Below are 21629 nucleotides of genomic sequence, written 5' to 3'. Positions count from 1 at the left end.
TACACTGGAACTGCGCTCTACGGACACTCTCTTATGATAGACAGTTTTCTTTGTACCAACGAAAAGCTCATATGTTTTCTCTTTATTTACATTAGCCCACTTAATACGGATACAGGTTAGTGAGGACAACAAACACTTTTCTTTGACCCAAGAGACGCTCTTATCCCACAATGTTAACCACGCTTTACTGGCACTGGATATTGCGCAGTACTGCGCACTGAATATTTTTCATTTGCCATGATTACATGCATGTGCTAACGGCCCGGGGGGGGGGGCACTCTCTTATTAAGGCTTAACGGGGACGTGCGGCCCGATAGGGTATGGTTTTCAGGCTTTTTTGTCTTGAACGGGGTATATATTTCACTCATTTTTGTCTTAAACGGGGTATCTTTGCTTGGACCAAAGTCAAACAGGATAGGCTTATATGCCTGCCGGAGGTGTAACAAGCCGAATTTTCACAATTTTGTTTCCGTATTGCTGACTTATGTTGATTTCCGCATTGATACTTAGCTAAATTGACAACCACAACAAAGCCAGTGAGGTACTTTTTTTATGTCTTAGACGGGGTATCAAAAATTGGCATTCTGTCTTAAACAGGGTAGGAAAATCAGAGGTTCGTGTCTTAAACAGGGTCAGGGTTTAGGAGGCCGGGCCGCACCTCCCTACCTAAAATTATGTCGTGTACCCCCCCCTCCCCCTCGGGGGGGGCTAACGGTACCCAGCTGTTGGAAAATGGACGCTATCTACAGGTTAAGGCGATTTTATTAATTTCACGGACTATTTTAAATGAATACGTTGACGCGTTTAAAACAACTAAGGAAGATTAATTATATTTCGAGATATTTGGCTAGATAAATGAGCACAAGCTTTATTTCTTCATGCAGTTTGAACTATTAAGTGAACAGTTAAAAAATCTTTGATTGACTGTCACTGGAGGTTTTCAAGAATTCTTGATTGCAACATATGAATTTCGAGCATTAAAGGCTATCCATTTAATAACAATTTTATTGAGCTAGTCTTTGATCGAATACCAAAAGAATTACCAAGAAATGTAAAAACTACCCTGTTTATGCTTGCATTTTCAGAAAGATATGAAAGTTTACTTTAATTTTATCGAAGTGCCCAGAATATCCAGATGTTCTGATTTTTTTTTTTTTTTGGAATCATTCGACTAAACCGGTAACTCGAACTCTGAAGGGAAAAGAAAAACAGTTCGAGTTAGCAGGGTTTCGAGTTATTGGGGTCGATTGAATATTTAATTTGCCAAGTTAATAATTGCAAGTTTACTGATTTTTCAGCACTTCAGTATGCAGTACAGTGCAAATTAAACTTATTTCATCAGAAACTTTAATACGATCATAAAATCTCATGATAAGAGTGGAAAAGGCTGTCAAATACGTGATCTGTTTGTTTCTCATATCAATGGGAAACGTGGCGATTTGCAAGAACCGGAATTCGAGTTATCGGGGTAAATTTGCCCAAATTTTGATCAAGGGAAACGAAATTCAGTTCGCGTTAGCGGGGTTTTCGAGTTATCCGAGTTCGATTAACCGAGTAAAAATGACTGAAAAATGAGTTCAGATCCAAGGGAAGTGGAAGTTAGTTCGAGTTAGCGGGGTTGTTCGAGTTATCCGAGTTCGAGTTACCGGGGTTCTATACTGTACATGTATACATGTAGCAAATCCTTTGTGGTGATTGCATATTAAAATATCGTTGTTATTTATTCAGGTTCCAATATTTAAATAACCGGCCAACATCCTGAATTCATCCGAAAGTAATTTCAACTTAATATTTTGAGGATTAATGTTGCTTTTAAACTACTAGAGGAAATCCGAGATATGACACAGAATTGAGTACGACCAAAGCTTATAATCCACCCAACAGAAATTTACGTGAATTTTCATCGATGGCCTAATAGGAATACCAAGAAATGTAAATCAAACCTTCATCGTTTTCAGTATATCAATATGACATTTAGCTATACTTTTTTGTCGATATTTACCTAAATTCAGCAGATTTTTCGGACTTTATATTTCTAGACTAAACAACGTAAGAGGAAAGTAATCCAGTTGTATTTGACCACATAAGAAATCATCGTTGCTAATAATATAGGTCTCTGCATTTAATTAATTCGGAGGTAAGTACGCTGCATTGAACAAAACCGCTCGCAAGGTTGAGATCGCTTTAGAGTTTAATTTGGAGGCTAGCTTCTTATCCTATAATTACCTATTGGTCAAATCTTCGTTCAGTACCCCAAAATAAATACGAAGTAATTTTAAAATGCCCGTCAATTTTTGTAGCAAATTCAAGAAGTATGACATTTGTACGTTTAATATCCATCAAGTTTACCCAGATTGCCCAGATGATCTGGCTTGTGTCTCACCAAACATTGACAGTAAATTCCATGTATTTGATTACATTTGAAATGTTATCGTTGCTATTTATCCAGGTTCGAAAATTTCATTTCTTAGCTCACGACCTGACAAAATGATGTCTATACATTCAAAGATTCTGCCTTCTGTGCTTGTTCAGGCCGAATTTGGAACTGAGACTGTTCGGGATATAAGGAAGTCGAGCGAGCAAAGGCTTTCTTCACAACGTGTTTTCAGTTAATTGCAAATATTGCGGATAATCATGAAGTCGATGGTTCTCTATGTCTTGGGTGTTGCAGTTTTGGCACTAGCCAGTTTTGCATACGGTAAATGTATTTCTAACGCTAAAAAATATGTATAAACTACTATTTACCTAGCTTCTCCCCTTACCTCAGGTTAAAGTAAAGCTAAAACTTCGACTTTAAAAATGTTACACCATTAAAAAAGGTAAAGAAAATCAAAATTTCTATTTGTATCTGTACTTAATTCCAAAATCGTTTGCTTTAGTTTAACTTTAAAAAAATTCAGGTTAGTATAAAAAAGGTAAAACCAGAAATAGAACCTGATTAGTTTTTTTCTTATTTTCTTTTTATTTGCAAGCCAAGGTATACGAAAACCCGGAAAATAGAAATAAAAAAGTGCTTTGACTGATTGAAAAGAACAATTTCAGTTATTTCGTTTTCATTACAATGATTTATTTTACCATTCAAGGTTGTGAAGACAGAACCGTTAACTGCGCTCAATATGTTAGTTACTGCAAAGTGCAACATTGGGTGGATTACATGAAGAGAAATTGCAAGAAGACTTGTAAGTATTGCGACGACGGCGGCGGCAATGGAGGCAATGGCGGCAACGGTGGCAATGGTGGCAATGGCGGCAATGGTGGCAATGGAGGCGGGGGTGACGGTGGCGGTGGCGGGAGCGGTGGATCTGGAGAGTGTGGATATAAACCCAGTACACGAATTGTTGGTGGTACCGAGGCCCCCAAAGGAGCATGGTCGTGGCAAGCATTGATCACTACATCTCGAGGTTTTGGTTTTTGTGGAGGAACTTTGGTTCATCCACAATGGGTTGTCACTGCAGCTCACTGCACCGTTAAAAAATCCGCCGCGAGTATCCGTGTAAGGTGGGATCTTAAAACAGTGTAAAATTATTATTACAAGTACTCGAGACTCGAGAACTACTTACTTTAATATAGCGATATTTTTCCTTTGTACAACTAAACTTTGTGTCCCTTAATTTGTACAACTGGATCTATGGGATGTTTTTTAAAGAGCAACTACATACAAATCTGAATATGCAAATGGACTCATATTGGTGGAAAACCCCTTTTTTACGCCGATTTTAAATTTTAAGGGGAGTAGGAATGACACAATATTAATGGTGAGAGTATTCGCCTCCCACCAATATGGCCGGTGCTCGATTTGAGTTTGATGTTTGTTTTTGTTCTTGCTCCGAGAGTTTTTTTTTTTTTTTTTTTTTCAAGTTCTCCGGTTTTCCTTCCTCCACAAAAACAACACTCTAAATTCAAATTCGATCTTCGGTGCACTTACACGTCTTAACAAGCTAGAGCTTCGGAGCCATTCTGTGTGACGTGGGAAAATAAGTTACAAAAATACCACAGTTCTTAATTTGCGTCTCTCCTCCCTTTCTGTATTATTTATGTTTTAACTTTTAACAATTTTTAAAACTTTACTTGATAATGGCGTTTAATCCAAATTGAAATGTCTTTTTCATTTTATAAAATTAAAAAAAAGTTTTAAAATGTTTGTCAGAAACTGTTTGCAGGTATTTATTGTTCAATGTCTTACTTGGCCGCTTCTAAATCGATCAGTTATACAATACAATGCAATGTAATAACAACAGTAAATGTGTGTTATTATTTTTGCAGACTTGGAGGTCATTATCGCAGCAGCAACATTGGAACAGAACAGGTCATGGAAGTTGAAAGAATAATCAATCATCATAGCTACAAACGACCGCGTGGCATGGCTCACGATATCTCCCTGCTGAAACTGCGCCGACCTGCTCAAATAAACAGAGCTGTCAACCTGGCTTGCCTGCCTCCATCGAGTGGTGAACTTTCAGATGGAAAGATGTGCTGGGTTACAGGTAATGAAATGTTCTAAAAATTGACTAATCTGTTCTGCCCTTCGTACATCATTGGGCTTCTTTCATATTTCCACCTCTAGCTAAACCTAATTTGATAAAAAACAATTAGTTGAAATGGAAACAAAAACTTTTTGCATTTCACATAACTTTAATTTTACTTTTCTGACTTATCAATCGTCTTAATTAGCTTCTATTATTTTCTCTTTATTGAGTAACGAAGTGTTTTGTTTTGTGCGGTTTATGTATGCGGTTTGTTGTATACACCTAATTGAGATTCTTTTTACCCATTACTGAAAGCATAAACCATGCACAATGCGACAAAATTTATTACTAGGAAATCGGAATAAATGATCATCGTCTGCCGGAAAGAATAAATAGGATACGACAAGTTGCATAAATCATGTCCTTTAGGCTCTCAAAGAAGTAAAATACCTAATTAGCAATGAAAGGAATATTACTAAGCTTACCAAAGCTGTCTAGTTCTACCCAAAATACCATTAGGTCATATTGTTCATGGTTTATATATGCTTTGCACAGGAATAACTTTTCTTCAAAAAGGTATATATTTCCTCTCTGAGCTTCTCTGCTTCTGAATCATACTTACTCATTTATCAATAAAAACACCAGAAGATATATTTTCTTTAATTTGTTCTTTCACCTTTCACACCTTTTTAGGATTTGGAACACTGTCTTCTGGTGGCTCTCTAGCAAGCAAACTCATGCAGGTTGACGTACCAATTGTCTCACAGTCCTCTTGCAAAGGCGCGTACGGCTCCTCATCAATCCACGACTCCATGGTCTGTGCTGGACTCAGACAGGGAGGCAAGGATTCATGCCAGGGGGATTCCGGTGGTCCCTTAGTTTGTGAATTCAAAGGGAAGTTCTTTCTCGAGGGTGTTGTATCGTGGGGACACGGATGTGCCTCTCCAGGAAAATATGGCGTCTACGCAAGGGTCCGTGTCTTGAGGCAATGGGTTGATAGTATAATGAGCCGATATTAAGGAAATAAACGTCATTGAAACACTGAAAGGCATTTGTAATTATTTAATGTTTTAATCAGTAAGGTCCATGACTGACTAGTTGTTTTTTTTTTCTCACATAATCAAGAATATCAAGACCCAAAAATTTAATGCGCACAACTGAAGTCGTTACGTGTCCAAACAAACGCCGTCGCTAAGCTTAAGGAAGGCTGCCGGGTAGGGTTTTACAGTGGTGTTCAATTGAGAAAAAAACTGTATTAACCCGTTTTTTTCCCTTTGGTTTTTTTTTTTTTTTTTTTTTTTTTTTTTTTTTTTTTTTTTTTTTTTAGGGGTTTATCCCCCCCCAAAAAAAAAAAAAAAAAAAAATAAAATTTAATACACCCGGTTTAGTACACTGTACCTGTTTGTGCGAGGCCGTGGCGCTTGATAAACGCATCCCTTGCTCTGCGCCATACATAATAATGTTCAGTTGCATTTTGCAGCCACATTTTAGTCTAGACAAAGCAAATTCCTATCCTACCCCAGATACCTCCGAGTTGAAATTTTATTCTACACTTGAATCTGCAACGATACTTAATTGCACTTTCCATGCCCTATTCCAGACTGAAATGCTTTACAGTTGGGATTGTTACAAAAGACTTTTTCCTAAATGACACAAAAAATAAAAAACGAACCGAGTGTTTTATTCCTTGAAATAGATTATGGTTTTTATAGTTGCACAACTCCATCTCAGGTGATGTTCCTTCATTTCCAGCCCAAAACGTAAACTTGAATATGTTTTATGATGAACGAACTTGTTGTATATTTTTTTTTTTTTTTTAATTTTTTTTTCCCCCCCCCCTCTTCTACCATCCTTTAGTCTTGAGTCTTTTAGCTTTGATCCGGACAACGTTAACTGAAATAGCTGTATCTTAAACAAAAAATCCTAAACAAAAGCTGCAGAAATACTATTTGCTATTAAAAGAGATACAAAAATTAAAACGTTTTCTTCCATGTTTTTGCAATGTACTCTTCTTCTTTTTTTTTTCGTAATTTAAGACTTTTTTAGCTGGCACCCGCACTAGACGGTTTAAATTTTTTCATAATGTGATCATGTAATTGTGTATATTTTTTAATCATTTTCAATTTTGAGATCATCATGTTTTTTGTCCTAAATCACCCCTTAACGCATTCAAATTGTTCATGTGCACGTCCATGTAGCTATTTGGTTCCAGGGTTGGTTTCTGGAGCTGGGTTGACTCATAATTATTGAACTGTATCTCTAATTTTCCAAAAAAACAAATGTATAATGCCTTGAGCACATAATCTGGCCTTTCGCAGCCTGTTAGAGAGAGAGAAATAGAGAAAATAAAGACAAAAGTGCAATTTGTTGTTTTCTTTTTACATTGACTCTTTTTTAACCAAGCAAAAATGTCATAATCAAGAATGGGGTATTCTATTTTTTTTTAGATTTATTTGGTATAAGTGGCACCCCAGTCGCCATAAACAGAAAAAAAAAATTGCATTATGAAATGTGAATGATTGCAAGTTATTGCTATTTACTCAGGTTCTGCAGCTTTAATATACAAATTCAGGTGTTGGATAGTTTGAAGAAAACAATGCTAGTCTAACTCGGTTATAAAGAACACTGTACGACTTCTGTTAATGGAAAAATGATGAAGAAAATCATTTTCCATCCAGATCTAAGAGACAAAATGCCTTTACAGTCAATTCCACACAAAGGTGTTGAATTTAAACCAACTCTGCTTCGTGTCCTTTGAGCAAACCATAAAAAAAGATGACAACAAATCAAATACGTGATATTTCTGAAAACAATATCATTTGCCCAGGTTATCCATATGTGCTGAAACTTACATTGTTCAATAAATTACTGTGCAATAAAATGAAACGCTCTATTTGCTCACGTACGAAATTTCGCTGTTTCTATTTATCCAGGTTCAGAAGTTCACCTTTCGAAGTCAAGCTCTGAAATGAGCATTGATGACTATGTCAGTTTATATTTACTGATTCCACCATCTGTGTTTGTTCACACTGGTGTCGTTATACTGTGGTATCCACGATAAAAGGGAATAAAATAGAAGGCTTACCAACACTTGCCGTCACTACAGTTAATCATGAGGTCTTCAGTGATTCTCTGTGTTTTGGGCGTTGCAGTATTGGCAAGTTTCTCACATGGTAATCATCTTATCTAAGATTGCTTTAACCGCATAAATATCATTTGTTAGATTACAGTAAAACAGAAGTTCTCTTAGCTAGCGCTCTTTTAGACCTCAAGTGATTTTTTTTCTTATACTTACAAATGTACTTTATTCAGGCAGTCTCGTCTTTTATTGGTAGACTTTCAAGATTGCGTTTTCTGTTCTAAACTATTCACAAAAGCAATTACTGGATATCTTGATTCTTGCTCCACCCTTGACGAAATGAAAGGGAATAAAATTTATTCCCTTTTATCCACGATAAAAGGGAATAAAATAGAAGGCTTACCAACACTTGCCGTCACTACAGTTAATCATGAGGTCTTCAGTGATTCTCTGTGTTTTGGGCGTTGCAGTATTGGCAAGTTTCTCACATGGTAATCATCTTATCTAAGATTGCTTTAACCGCATAAATATCATTTGTTAGATTACAGTAAAACAGAAGTTCTCTTAGCTAGCGCTCTTTTAGACCTCAAGTGATTTTTTTTCTTATACTTACAAATGTACTTTATTCAGGCAGTCTCGTCTTTTATTGGTAGACTTTCAAGATTGCGTTTTCTGTTCTAAACTATTCACAAAAGCAATTACTGGATATCTTGATTCTTGCTCCACCCTTGACGAAATGAAATGAAATATTCATTTTAGATCATTGCTTTATACATTTCCAGCCCTACCTTTACCCGGAGGCAAGGAACTAAGCTTTATGCAATTGGCCTATAACGTTTGTGCTTTCCCATAATCAGCAGGACGTTATCGTAATAAAATTACAAGCAGTCATTTAATAAAGTAACGGTTCACACTTCCTTGAGGATTTGTATTATCTGGAGCAGTTCTAGTTATTAGCTAGCTGTAAGAATGGGGATCCATTTAAGCTCGTGTAACCTGTCTTCTTCGTTCTTCATTTCATTACAGGTTGTGAGGACGTCAATTCAGACTGCATGAAGTGGGCTTTGAAGGGATACTGTAGAAGGGACCAGTCGTGGAAGGACTATATGTCGAAATATTGCAAAAAGACCTGTAAATTTTGCGGAGGCGGGGGCGGAGGCGGCGGTAATGGCGATGGTAATGGCGGCGGAGGTGGAGGCGGTGGTGGCGGCGGCGGCGGTAGTACCGGTGGATCTGGAGAATGTGGATATAAACCCAGTACGCGAATTGTCGGTGGAACCGAGGCCCCCCGAGGAGCTTGGCCGTGGCAAGCAATGATCAGGACTCCTTCTGGTTTTCCTTTCTGTGGAGGAACTTTGGTCCATCCACGATGGGTTGTCACTGCGGCTCACTGCATCACCAAAGACACACCCTCAACCATCCGTGTAAGGTAATTTGAAAAGACCGTGAAAGCATGGCAAGACATATAATGCCAGATGTGTCCCGTTGATTCTTCTACGTCCTTTGATTTATAGAAACAAAACGCAGTGTTTGATCACACTTCAAAAAACGGTTGCTTCGTGCCTAATATTTTATTCAATTTGATTAGACCCATGAAGCAATAAATGTGAACGTTACATTAACTACCCGAGCCAAGACTTAACCAAAACCTAACGTAGACTAGTCGATCGTGTCATTAAATACTGAGCAGTGATTTTGCTATAACCCTACGTGTTTATTTGTTTCATTTTAATTGTACTGAACCAAAAAAGGTTAGCGATTTGAAGAACTGTTACTTACACGGGATTGATTCGTCAATTAAAAAAATCAATAAGATTAACAATTTATGGCATTAACTTCAAGGAAGAGAGGGGTTAGATCCATAATTTTTCTCCCAATTTTGCAGACTTGGAGCTCACAAGCGTAGGGGTGACGTAGGGACAGAACAAGACTTTCAAGTCGAAAGGATCATCCCCCACCACAGCTACAAGCGTCCATATGGCATGGCTCACGATATCGCCATGTTGAAACTGCGCCAACCCGCTCGAATTAACGAAGCCGTAGGAATGGCTTGCTTGCCTAAATCAAGTGGGAGAGTTCCAGATAACAAGAGGTGCTGGGTTACAGGTAAAAGCAACTGAAGGTTAGCTTTAAAACCACGAAACAGTTACAATGAAGGCTAGAGAATTTGGTTAAAATATTTAAAGTATCTCAACTGGAAAATTAGTCTGTATTTATATGAAACTTTATTGGTTGACAAACCACCGCTATGCTACTACTGAATACAATAAATACTTGACACACGGTTAGTTTCTGCAACAGACGGCAATTTTTGGTGCATCTACATTAATCTACGTAAACGATTTGGAAATAGGGATACTTCATATACTTAAGAAAATAAAACGTACCAAGATGCATGTAGGTAAACTAATACTACTAACCTAAGACCAACGTGGAGGAGTACCTGAATTAAAGGTTTCTGAATCAAACAAAACCATTACTAAATGCTTGACATAATATAAGGGGATTTGGGGGCTGAGGAACAACAATACTACAAACCGCGTGTTATATGGAAACCTGGTTTGTGTGATCCTTCGGGTTGGAAAAAAGCTGTACTTTACTGTCGGAATGAATCGTATTGTACATGTATGGAATTGAGATGCTATGTGGTTTCTGTTAAAATAAATGAAAGTTTCTCTCCTTTTTAATTTTTTCAGGATTTGGAAGACTGTCTTCAGGTGGTTCATCACCCAGCGTCCTCATGCAAGTCTCTGTCCCTATTGTCACTGAAAGTAAATGTAAAAGGGCTTACGGGTCATCAATCCACGCCTCCATGGTCTGTGCTGGACTCGACCAGGGTGGCAAAGACTCGTGCCAAGGAGATTCAGGCGGACCCATGGTGTGTGAAGACAGCGGAAAGTTCTTTCTCGAGGGTGTCGTATCGTGGGGAAGTGGATGCGCTTCTCCAGGGAAATATGGCGTCTACGCAAGGGTCCGTTACTTGAGGCAATGGATTGACAGTACAATGGGGAGATATTAATAAATAAAAAAGGCACGAGGAAAAAAAAAAAGAGTGTGACTTGTTATTGGTGGGTGTTTATCTAAATACCGGGAATTTTCTAATCGCAAGATCGATCGACATAGTTTCCATCAAGCGGGAAGGTGAGAAGATAAAAGAAAGAAAAATTGGTTGGTATTATTTTTATGTATAGGCAAATTTTAAGGGCTTCTTTTAAAAAGAATAACTTCCACAAGGTTTGGAAACTCCATCGATGTTTACATTCTGAGTAGATAGCCCTGTCTGTTTTGAAAACGACAACAACAACACAGTTGAAGAAGAGTTCTCTCCTTAAAAAAAGGGATTAGTAACCATTCTAAACCGCATTCTGGTCTCTATAGAAAGTGCAGACTTAAGCAGCTAGTTCGAAAATGAAATGGTTAACAGCAACACCCGATGGAAAAGTACATAATCTCTGAGTCTCCATAGTGTTTCTACTTTTTTTTAAGAAAAATGTCCATGAGGGGTCTATTACACCAATTTACGGGTTCTTCTTTTTTTGTAGAATTTGTACCCAGCGCTTAGACCACATGACATCGAATGGATTGACGTCTCGAGTTGGTGAAGTATCAGAAATCGAACGAGTGAGCGGAGTGAGCGGAGCGAACGAGTTGAGATTTCTGATACAAACCAACGAGTGCGTAAATAACGTACAAAGCACTTTCCATGTGGTATTGTGTTTATTATATACGTTCTAAGATTGTCATTGAAGTCATTCAACGACACATTTAATGAACAATTAATTCAGTCGAAGATACTCCAACAGTCCAAGCAAGTTATTTTCGTTATTAGCGTAAAGCAGTTCAAAGTCTTTATCGGTCAAAGGCACGTCCAGCAGCTTTGTATTTGCTTCCACGGCCTTCTTTTTTCGATTCTTTTTGTTTTGATTGTTCAAATCAACTGAAGCGGATAACCTGCAAGATACTTGTTCAGTTCTTCTGAAGCTATTGTGCACTTTCGCTCGTCGCTTCTTTGCTTGTCAAAAATATTCATCCATAAGTTTCGCGTCCGCTTTGCTTTTATCTTGTGTGCTCTTGTTTTCCTGACTTTTGACGTATTCTTCTGCCGAAGAACCGTTGGCTTTTCATCTTTGCTTTTTTTGGGAATACCGAGAAGGTTTCAAGGTAAACGTCGGAATTGTAATTGTAAAAAATAGCTTTTTAGCTACGCCAAGAAATGGTTGTGTGCAAAACGCCGCCAGTCAGCCTTGAATGAAAACTTCAACTTGATACGTCTCACCTGTCAAAAAACATGATACACGGCTCTTGATTGGACGTATCATTTTTCTCAGACGTGAAAAAAGCGATACGCGCCATTTGATTGGTTTACATCGGTTTGCGAACGAAAATTTACTTCGCGGCTTTTCAGTGACTAAATCTCAGTACGTATGTAATAAATACTGTATCCGCAATTGCAATGAGCTAAAATAACACCAGTGATATAAAGAGAAGTTTATATTACCTGGATTTATTTCTTTATTCTGCTAGTTTTCATGTATAAAGTTTCTAAAGGTGTGCGTTCAGTGCATGATTATGAGCAAAACTAATGGAATAGGTATGAATCAATAAACTTTTTCGGTTGTTGTCATGGGTATTTGCAAAATTGGCTTGTTGCCATTCTACCTTGGATTGATGCATTTATGATTTCGATGATTTTATTTCAACTACTGACTATTGAATTTTGTCATAGATATACCTCAATAACAATCTATCATACGCCATCTCATTTAGAGTTTATATTGTGTTTATATGAAAGGTGCCTCAAGCGATGAGAGGCCGCTTTATTCGCAAGCTATAAGCCGGTGGACATGCACTATCTGTGCAAAATGTTTTCTTTGTGCTACTACTGTCAATAGTACTTGTACTGTTTAGGTGAGAACGCCTATTTCTTTGCACCGAGGACTGGGACTAAAGGCTTTTAACTGTAAGATGATCTCAGCCTGGAATTGTGCTTCGTAAATCGCTCCAAAATGCGTTTAAATTCTTCGTGTGCCTGCCTCGTAACTGTGATGGCAAGTTCATTTGGTTTGAACTAAGGATGATACATATTTTGCATGCATTTTTGGCAATTTTCGCAATGGCAAAACATAAAGCTCTTACGCAAATTTCCGCCATTTTTGCTGTTCCCGACTTTAATTTTCTTATAAATAGTTGTGCGTCATATCATTTCGTTTACTGAGTAAATAGTTGTTTTCTTGCATCAAATAACATGAAAAAAATACGACAGTCTACTTATTTGCTACAGGTGTTTTCGATACAAACAAAAAAAAGGATCTCTGCGTTCGATTAAACATCATACGTGAATGATCGCAAGCAAATTACTGTTGACCCAGATTCTACAGTTTCGACATTCTACTTTATGTATTATAAAACAAAAAAACTAAAAAAATGTTGTGAACAGTGTCATTTTGTGTAGTTTACACAAACGTTTCGGACATAGCCCTTCTTCAGTGTGAACCGTTTTCCAATGTGTGTACGCGATCGCATGTTATAACATAGCTAGCAGAGCCGCGCAATCAAATTCAGTATACGTAAGCGTGCTCAAAATCCCGATGGAGCACGCTGATGACGTAATCGACGAGCAAAAATCTCACTGAGTAAAGACAGTAAAGCTCATACGCTGCGCGGGTGTTTTGCTAAAGCGATGACATATTATCTTCGGAATATGAAAAGTGAATCCTTTCAATATTTTCCCAAGGATACGAGCTACAAGGTAAGCTGTTTCTTATTACGAGACGGAGAGCGAAAGAGAAAATAAATTCGATTTTGCCGTCAAAGTTGTTTGTGTGCTTTCCTTCATTCAAACAACAACAACTAACGTGCGAGTCTCGAAGGACGAAAATCATTTTTTTCACTGCCCTAACGTGGAAGAATGGGCCAACCATGAATGACAACAGCTCGATGGCACTAAAAACTAGCTGCCTGACGAAAGTTTTCGCGTTTTAAGCATTACACCAAAGCGTCTACGGCTCTGTTGTGATTTTGCCGCTCGGGAAAAATTAACTTCATCGGGCGCATCATTCAACTACCGTTTTCAAAAATGTTTATTTACATCAATTACAAATAAAATTGGTCCACAAAAATACTTAAAACTAAGCATGGAACCGAATTCTTTGACTCTTTTAACCCTTGGAATCTATTCGGCTGTTCGAGGTTGTTTTGTATTAATTTTCTTCCACGCGGGAGTAAACATTTTAATTTTAATTCAGCGAAAACTTGTCTCAGAATCAACAGCAGTATTTGCTGTTTTTGTCATTTTTTTCTTCGCTCTGCCACCGTATAAACTTAGTCAATTTATCAGCCATTTGACACAAACTGCTCCAATCGTGTAAACTTGTACATGTGTAATTTATTACTCGACCGCTAAGTTTATGTTCTCACACTGCACACAATAAACAAGTTTTTTTCCCGCGGCCGGTTTTGATGCACAATTCCACCGGAATGTTATAAAACAATTGGTTCATGCTAGAGTTGCCCTCGGCTATCGCCTCGGGCAACTCTTCCGCTTCTTTCGTGCTCTCCAAACTTCCCGCGTGCTCCATAACTCGATGGAGCACGCTAAAGCATGAACCAATTGTTAATTGGATTTAAAAGGCCCAAGAGCGCCAGGAAACCTGAGAGCGCGCACCCAGTTTAAATGAAATGAAAAGCATTGTTCAAGCCCTGCGGTTGCATTTAACCGCGCTAAAAAATGCTTTCCATTTCAATTTGCTTCCGTCGCGCTCCGGAACCAGAACACATTCTTAGTCCTCTAACCTGAATGTCTGATAGAGTGTGGCCGGGGGAGTTGAATACTTTATGTGTTGCCCATTTTGAAAAAACATAGGCGAACAAAAATGAGGTACTATGGGCTTTCGCAGTGTGTTATCTAATTTACTTAGACGATTATTGAAACATGTAGAGAAACTATGAACCTCTTTTTTTGCACTATTTTTTTGTTTACAAACAATGAGTTATTCCGGGTAAAGTTGGCAGTTTCCATTTTTAACCAAAGATTAAATCGTCTAGCTACTGCTCTCCGCACCGTGAAAGTAAAATAAAAGGAAAAGGAAAGATTAAATATCAACGATACCAAATCAAATTGGCATATTTTTTTCACAATATTAATATTTACCCAGATCATCTAGGGTTGCTGAATACTATTTGTTCAATAACTCATATTGCACAATAGTATAAAGACGGAATCCACTAGGAAGTCGAGTAATATTTATTAAAGTTGGACAAAAATCAATTTCCAGAATAATTTAAATCCTATTGCGTTATTTACTACCCTTCATAAAAGGTAAAGATGTAAGTAATTATCCGTGATAACACCAACAACAATTTCTTATCAGAGTCTGAGAAAATGAATTTCAAAGTTCACAAGGTATAGGCAAAATCTCACGTGTAGCCATTTTGTAAATTCGTCTTAAGCGATTCAGTGGAATTCAGCGGAACTTCAAAATGTGTTTTCGATGTGTGGTGTTGTTAGAAAAGATTTCTTTTGATAAGATATTTGAAGCAGTAACAAAAAAGTTTGCAATAAGGTGGAAATAATTCTGGTACAACAATTTCTTATCAGACTCTGAGAAAATGATATTTAAAGTTCACAAGCTATGGGCAAAAGCTTACATCTTTTAAGCGATTCGGTGGAATTCAGCGGAACTTCAAAATGTGTTTTCGATGTGTGGTGTTGTTAGAAAAGATTTCTTTCGATAAGATATTTGAAGCAGTAACACAAAAGCTTGCAATCAGGTGTAAATAGTTTTGGTACATAATTGTGTCCAATAACTACTCGAAGTCCTGGCGGAGTTCCTTTAAAACACTTTTGTTTGATCGCATATATGAAATCTTACTGTTTTTATTTATCTAAGTTTAAAACTCCACCTATGAAATCATGTTCTGAAATGATGACTAATTTCTATTTACTAAAGCTGCCTTCTGTGATTGTTTTGAGTAAATTTGTAAGGCTCTAGAGAAAATATAAGAAGTTGAAACAGAAACACATCTTCACAGACACTCTTTTCGCACATGTAATCATGCAGTCTTTAGTCGTTCTCTATGTTTTGGGTATTGTTTTCCTGGCTAGTTTCGCCAAAGGTTAAAACTTTCATATAATTCAACAGATTGCGGTAGAATCAGAAATAATAATAGTAGCTAGTGTAAAACCGTTTCCAAGTAGCAAAATATGCCGAATAACACTCGTAATTACACTCTGTCGAATATAATTTTTTTGCTCTCATTTTTCAACGGTATACATTTTTTTTTAAATGTGTCGCTCCTCCCAAAACTCCTAACACATTAAAAAAATGTGTCTGTAATAGAGGTCTGGTCGATCAGGCTTGTAAAATAGATTTCGCTCATTTCTTGTGTGTTGCAAGACTTTCATGTACTTATACTAAAAACACAATTCACTTGACCGGATCATTTATTTTTTTCGAGTTTTTAAGGATTTTCAGTTCACCCAAACGAGCGCTTGTAACGACTACTGTCAAGGTTTAAATTTACCACAACTTTGAAAATTAATTAAAAAAGAACTAACAAATTCTGTACCAAACAAACACAACAGGTAGTTATATTATGTCTTTTTAATTTTTCACACCAACTTTCACGAACATTGAGCTCGTATCAAGCCTACAGCAAAACATTAAGGACACCCCTAATACACACCTTGATGAAACACTTGAAAACGGCTCAGATTCAAACTTTATTTTTGAAAGAGTGAGGCGGTCTACTTCAATCAAACCAACGCAGCCGAAAAGTAGATGTAATAGAAAATGTTCCTACAGAAAAAACCCTTCTGGTATCGTCTTTATGAACTATTTACAGCTGTGTAAACTTGCCCAATTTCGAAGATCTTCATGCTTGCAGCCATTTTGAGGGACTCAATTAGTATCAAATAATATTGTAACATAAAAGGCGTGCTACAAATGAATGTAATTGTATTATGTGTATGATAGCAAAAAAAAAAAATCAACCGGCCTCGCAGACATACCCAAAACCATCAGAAACAAGAAGCTTGAGAAGCTTAAAATCGGGCGCTTAATAATTAGCTATCTGTTTTGACTTGAAAGGCAGGGTACAGTACAATAAAAATCACTGGAAAAACAGTCACTTAAGGTGGCTCGTAATAGTTAAGATATTCCCGACTGGCATTCTATTGCTACACCTGCTACACCTGTAATGTTGAAGTTTAACTTTCGGAAAATCTTTGTAAATGTTTTACTTATAAACAAATTGGAGTCACTGTGACATCAAAATTCGTTGCCATGGCAACTACAAAAGTGGTCAAAGATACCATATTTTTGACCGTTTAAGGCTAATCACTCTAAAACTAGACGGTAAAAGTTTTTGTTTTTCAAATATTTTTGTTTTAAGGACCAAAAAAACGATCTGACAACTTTTTAAAAAATTCTGTCAGAAATGTTCAGAGCCACCTTAAATTTATACAAAAATAACGTATATGGCGTTTCCATGGAAACACATTTTGACGTCACCATGACCTCAAATTGTTCATTGGTTAATCTTGTTTACGTTTGTTCAACAAGATTTTTCTTAACGTTATTGATATAGCTGTGATAGAATACCAAATACGGTCATGTTTAGTTTTGACTTAACTATAAAGAGCCACCTTATACCTATTCAGGCCGGGGGGGGGGGGGGGGGGATTGAGGCCCGCGCTGACTTTGGACGCTTATAACTTTTTCAAGATTCAACCAAACGCTGCCAAACTTTGCGCGTTTATCTAAAATTTATCTCGCAATAATTTGGTAGGATTAGTTATTGTGCCAGTAACTTGAAATCACCATGGCAACGTAATTTTGACAGGCTTGTTTTCCCAAATTTGAATTTTTCGTGTTTCTATTTAATAACGAAAATCTGGAATGTTTTCAAGATTGCATTATTACTTAATGACATAATGGTCTCAATTTTTAAAAATATCTTTCGCACAATACAAATAAACGATTGAACTAGACGTCTAAAAAAATATAAATTCGTAACACTTAGCAAAGTGCAGCCTTTTCGCAATACTTAATAAAGGCGGGTTTTTTACCTGAAGACCAATTTTTCCAACGCTTTAGGTGGCTGACGCATTTCAGTATTTTCCAGCCCTTACACTTTAATGGAACAGTATACAACTCCTAATCAGGTAACTACTATTGTCAAGAAAATGATCACAACTTATTGACCAATGATTAGGTATTTGTTTCATACCAATACTGTAATAGCAACTGGTGAAGAATAGTAGTACTGACCCAAAGTATAAGAGCGGAAAAACACTGAAAACCATTTCAGTCGCGTTTCAAGGAATCCAAAAAAGCTTTATTGGTTTTGCAGTATTTTGTTAATTTTTGGACGATTTTGGGAGATGTCTGGGAGGCGATAGTTTTTCTCAAAGGATTAGTAAAATTTAGACAAATAAGAAATATTGGAGATTTAATGTGATTTTAAAATTTGAATTTGAAGTTAAAAATTGGTGAACGGACACCAAACAGTCTCCTGACAACCCGGAGTGCTCTTGCGAGGGGGTCAACTGTTTGGAGGTGTTTCCATTCTTTTCTTCAATCCGTTCTTTAAATCTCTTAAAGTTCCATTCAAATTCAGGTAGAACCCCATCTTAAGTTTTGTTCTTGTGACAAAACAACAGAAGTCAGGTTGCGTGATATAACCAAGCATGGATTTCAATTCTCGCAGGGCCTTCGCTCCACAATATGATGGATATTTTCTAATTGTCCTTAATGAGATGCTTTTCTCCACTCGACAACAACGTTTCTCCAGTCGACAATTACGTAGTCCACTCGTACGACTTGTACGAGTTGACAATCCATCGCGGGGCCCTTGCTCGACAATATGATTGCTAATTTCTAAGTGTTCTTAATGAGATGCATTCTCCACTGGACTGATGACATTTACGACTCGTTTCAGGTCGAGTATATTGGACATGGGTGTTAAAATGGTTAAAATATGGCCCAATTTACCATGGTTAAAATGGTAAAAATTTGGCCCAATTAGCCATGGTAAAATTGATCAAAAGTTGGCCCAATTAACCGTGGTTAAAATGGTCACAAGTTGGCCCAATTAACTATGGTTGATATGGTCAAAATTTGACCCAATTAACAATGGTTAAAATGGTCAAAATTTGGCCAAAATTAACCATGGTTAAAATGGTCAAAATTTGGCCCAATTAACCATGGTTAAAATGGTCAAAATTTGGCCCAATTAACCATGGTTTAAATGGTCAAAATTTGGCTACATTAACCATGGTTAAAATGGTCAAAATTTGGCCTAATTAACCATGGTTAATATGGTCAAAATTTGGCCCAATTAACCATGGTTAAAATAGTCAAAATTTGGCCAAAATAACCATGGTTACAATGGTCAAAATTTGACCCAATTATACATGGTTAAAATGGTCAAAATTTGGCCTAATTCACCATGGTTAAAATGGTCAAAATTTGGCCCAATTAACCATGGTTAAAATGGTTAAATTTGGCCCAATTAACCATGGTTAAAATGGTCAAACTTTGGCCCAATTCACCATGGTTAAAATGGTCAAAATTTGGCCCAATTATCCATGGTTAAAATGGTCAAATTTGGCCCAATTAACCATGGTTAAAATGGTCAAACTTTGGCCCACTTAACCATGGTTAAAATGGTCAAAATTTGGCTTAATTAACCATGGTTAAAATGGTCAGAATTTTGCCCAATTAACCATGGTTAAAATGGTCAAATTTGGCCCAATTAACCATGGTTAAAATGGTCTTAATTTGGCCCAATTAACCATGGTTAAAATGGTCAAAATTTGGCCCAATTACCCATGTTAAAATGGTCAAATTTGGCCCAATTAACCATGGTTAAAATGGTCAAACTTCGGCCCACTTAACCATGGTTAAAATGGTCTTAATTTGGCCCAATTAACCATGGTTAATATGGTCTTAATTTGGCCCAATTAACCATGGTTAAAATGGTCAAAATTTGGCCCAATTACCCATGGTTAAAATGGTCAAATTTGGCCCAATTAACCATGGTTAAAATGGTCAAACTTTGGCCCACTTAACCATGGTTAAAATGGTCATAATTTGGCCCAATTACCCATGGTTAAAATGGTCAAATTTGGCCCAATTAACCATGGTTACAATGGTCAAAATTTGGCCCACTTAACCATGGTTAAAATGGTCAGAATTTTGCCCAATTAACCATGGTTAAAATGGTCAAAGTTTGCCCCAATTACACTATGCATGAGTTACGTTATCCAAACATTTTATTAGTTAGTTGCATGAACACACCTAACCAAAATAGCGGCCAACACCTGAAAAAGCGAATAAAAACCTATAACAAAGAACTTTTCCTTGCTTGATTACCATTTCCCTTTATTAACTATGGTCAAAATGACTAGCAACTGTTCGAAAATTATTTTAAGCCCTGGAGGAGAGGGATTGGTACACGGACCTTACCACAGGACCTTTGGTGATCACGTCTTTGCAAATTCTGGGCCTTTTGACATACCTGACGGTTACTCTTTTTAGCGGCTACTAACTTAAGCGAATTTTTAAGCGACTATTTAATTTAGCGATTTTCGGAAAACTTTAAAAAGTTAGTGATATCGTCTTAACCAGTCACATATCACTAAAGACCACAATAAGACCATTATTTCTTTATACAATATGTCAAACTGTGATGTCAGTGTGGACATAATCTTTAATTCATTCTTGATGTTGATGTGGTGTAAATAATTATTTGACCAGAATCTACTGCTGTGATTTTCTAGGTATTCTGCTCTTTTTAGCAGGAAATTAACCTTTTTCTCTTTCAAGTGTTTTGAGCTAAATTTTTGAATTTTTTTTTTGAATTTTTGAAATCTTGGCTAACACTTGGGGGTAGACCATATTTTTTTGAAGGGGGTCGATCAAAATTTTTCGAGGACAAACAATCTTCTGCATTCAATGTCTGCAACCATTTGTTTATCCCAACCTCCAGAAAAATAATGGTATTTCCCCAACAGAGCCAGAATCGATAAAGAAAAGATGCAAATATCATATTAGTTCTTGTTGAAAAACGTGTATCCTTTTGCTCCAACAAACTATTCAAGGAGAGAGAAAATCAAATATTTATTTTTTCAGAGGCTTCAAATTAAACGCTTCTTCATTTCACTTTATCCATGTCGCCATACCACTCAACATTCATCCACATTTATCATTTCGTCATATTGAGCCTTGCAGCTATGGCAAAACATGTGTCACACTTAAGAACCTAGTATATGACCTCGCTCACCACGAGTCTTCCGTAGCTCCGTTGTTAGAGACAGTTTAAAGCGTCCAATCGGTATTCTGAAAGGGCATAGGTTCGACCATGTTCGACTTCAGTTGGGGAAACTCGAAAAATCTTTTTTTCTGAGTATTTGACTTGAGAACGTCTGTATTTGATAGTATTCCAGTGTGACGTGCTTGTCAAAGTTGTTTTATTTTCTGAAAAGTGAAAAAGAGAAACAAAACAGGATGAGACTTTTACCACTTGGAAAGTAAAACGATTAAGTTATCCCCAACAAAATCTCACGAATGTTCACTTCATGGTCTGGAGAATTTATGGAAGATAAAATAAGGGACATTAGATTGTAGAAAATAGAAAAGTTAATCGTTATCCCAAATATCATCGGCCATTTGTTCTGTTTGAATTCATTTCTTTTGCAAGGAAAGGTTAGACGTTCTGTGTACGTCACAGCATCACGGATAATGATCTTAGGGAAAACTTTGAGAACACCACGAGTCTCCTCGTAGATCAGGCCAGCAAGACAACAGATGGCTTGCTTGGTGATGCATTGGATGTTATCACAAATGATCTTTCTGTGATGTTAGCTTGGCGCCTCCTTTTCCTAGACCTTTGCCTCCTTAACCACGTCCAGACATTTTGCTTGAATGACTTCACGCCGCTTGAAAGCAAAATTTCTCAGATTAGTCAGATAGCGAATCTCAGATCTGCCCTATTTGTGACCCTCCACGGGAAAACAGAGACAAAGGTGAAAGCACGCTCACAACACGCTAACACAGCACGCTTAGCGTGTCTAGTGACAC

The 21629-nt window shown here is 37.1% G+C and overlaps 2 protein-coding genes across 2 annotated transcripts; both read left to right on the top strand.

The window, feature by feature from the left end:
- Positions 1–2539: 2539 nt before the first annotated feature.
- On the top strand, positions 2540–5513 carry LOC144660496 (trypsin-3-like). The gene is made up of 4 exons (XM_078521149.1): positions 2540–2698; positions 3084–3498; positions 4264–4484; positions 5160–5513. The coding sequence occupies exons 1-4, from the start codon at positions 2635–2637 to the stop codon at positions 5483–5485; spliced, it is 1026 nt and encodes a 341-aa protein (XP_078377275.1). The 5' UTR covers positions 2540–2634; the 3' UTR covers positions 5486–5513.
- Positions 5514–7913: 2400 nt separating this feature from the next.
- Positions 7914–10595, top strand: LOC144660497 (trypsin-3-like). Its single transcript, XM_078521150.1, has 4 exons — positions 7914–8036; positions 8572–8974; positions 9431–9651; positions 10242–10595. The coding sequence occupies exons 1-4, from the start codon at positions 7976–7978 to the stop codon at positions 10562–10564; spliced, it is 1008 nt and encodes a 335-aa protein (XP_078377276.1). The 5' UTR covers positions 7914–7975; the 3' UTR covers positions 10565–10595.
- The last annotated feature ends 11034 nt before the right edge of the window (positions 10596–21629 follow it).

The sequence above is a fragment of the Oculina patagonica genome, chromosome 7 (assembly GCF_052425735.1).
Source record: "Oculina patagonica isolate OP01 chromosome 7, crgOcupat, whole genome shotgun sequence".
Taxonomy (NCBI): Eukaryota; Metazoa; Cnidaria; class Anthozoa; order Scleractinia; family Oculinidae; genus Oculina; species Oculina patagonica.
Note: the sequence above shows the minus strand (reverse complement) of the source record. Positions and strands in the feature narration are given on the sequence as shown.

What these genes read in the sequence shown, in the direction of transcription:
- LOC144660496 (XM_078521149.1), top strand. Translation starts at nt 2,635, where the DNA reads ATGAAGTCGATGGTTCTCTATGTCTTGGGTGTTGCAGTTTTGGCACTA. An exon ending in ACTAGCCAGTTTTGCATACG is followed by an intron (nt 2,699 to 3,083) that starts GTAAATGTATTT and finishes TTACCATTCAAG; the next exon opens with GTTGTGAAGACAGAACCGTT. An exon ending in GCCGCGAGTATCCGTGTAAG is followed by an intron (nt 3,499 to 4,263) that starts GTGGGATCTTAA and finishes TTATTTTTGCAG; the next exon opens with ACTTGGAGGTCATTATCGCA.
- LOC144660497 (XM_078521150.1), top strand. Translation starts at nt 7,976, where the DNA reads ATGAGGTCTTCAGTGATTCTCTGTGTTTTGGGCGTTGCAGTATTGGCA. An exon ending in CCCTCAACCATCCGTGTAAG is followed by an intron (nt 8,975 to 9,430) that starts GTAATTTGAAAA and finishes CCAATTTTGCAG; the next exon opens with ACTTGGAGCTCACAAGCGTA. An exon ending in CAAGAGGTGCTGGGTTACAG is followed by an intron (nt 9,652 to 10,241) that starts GTAAAAGCAACT and finishes TAATTTTTTCAG; the next exon opens with GATTTGGAAGACTGTCTTCA.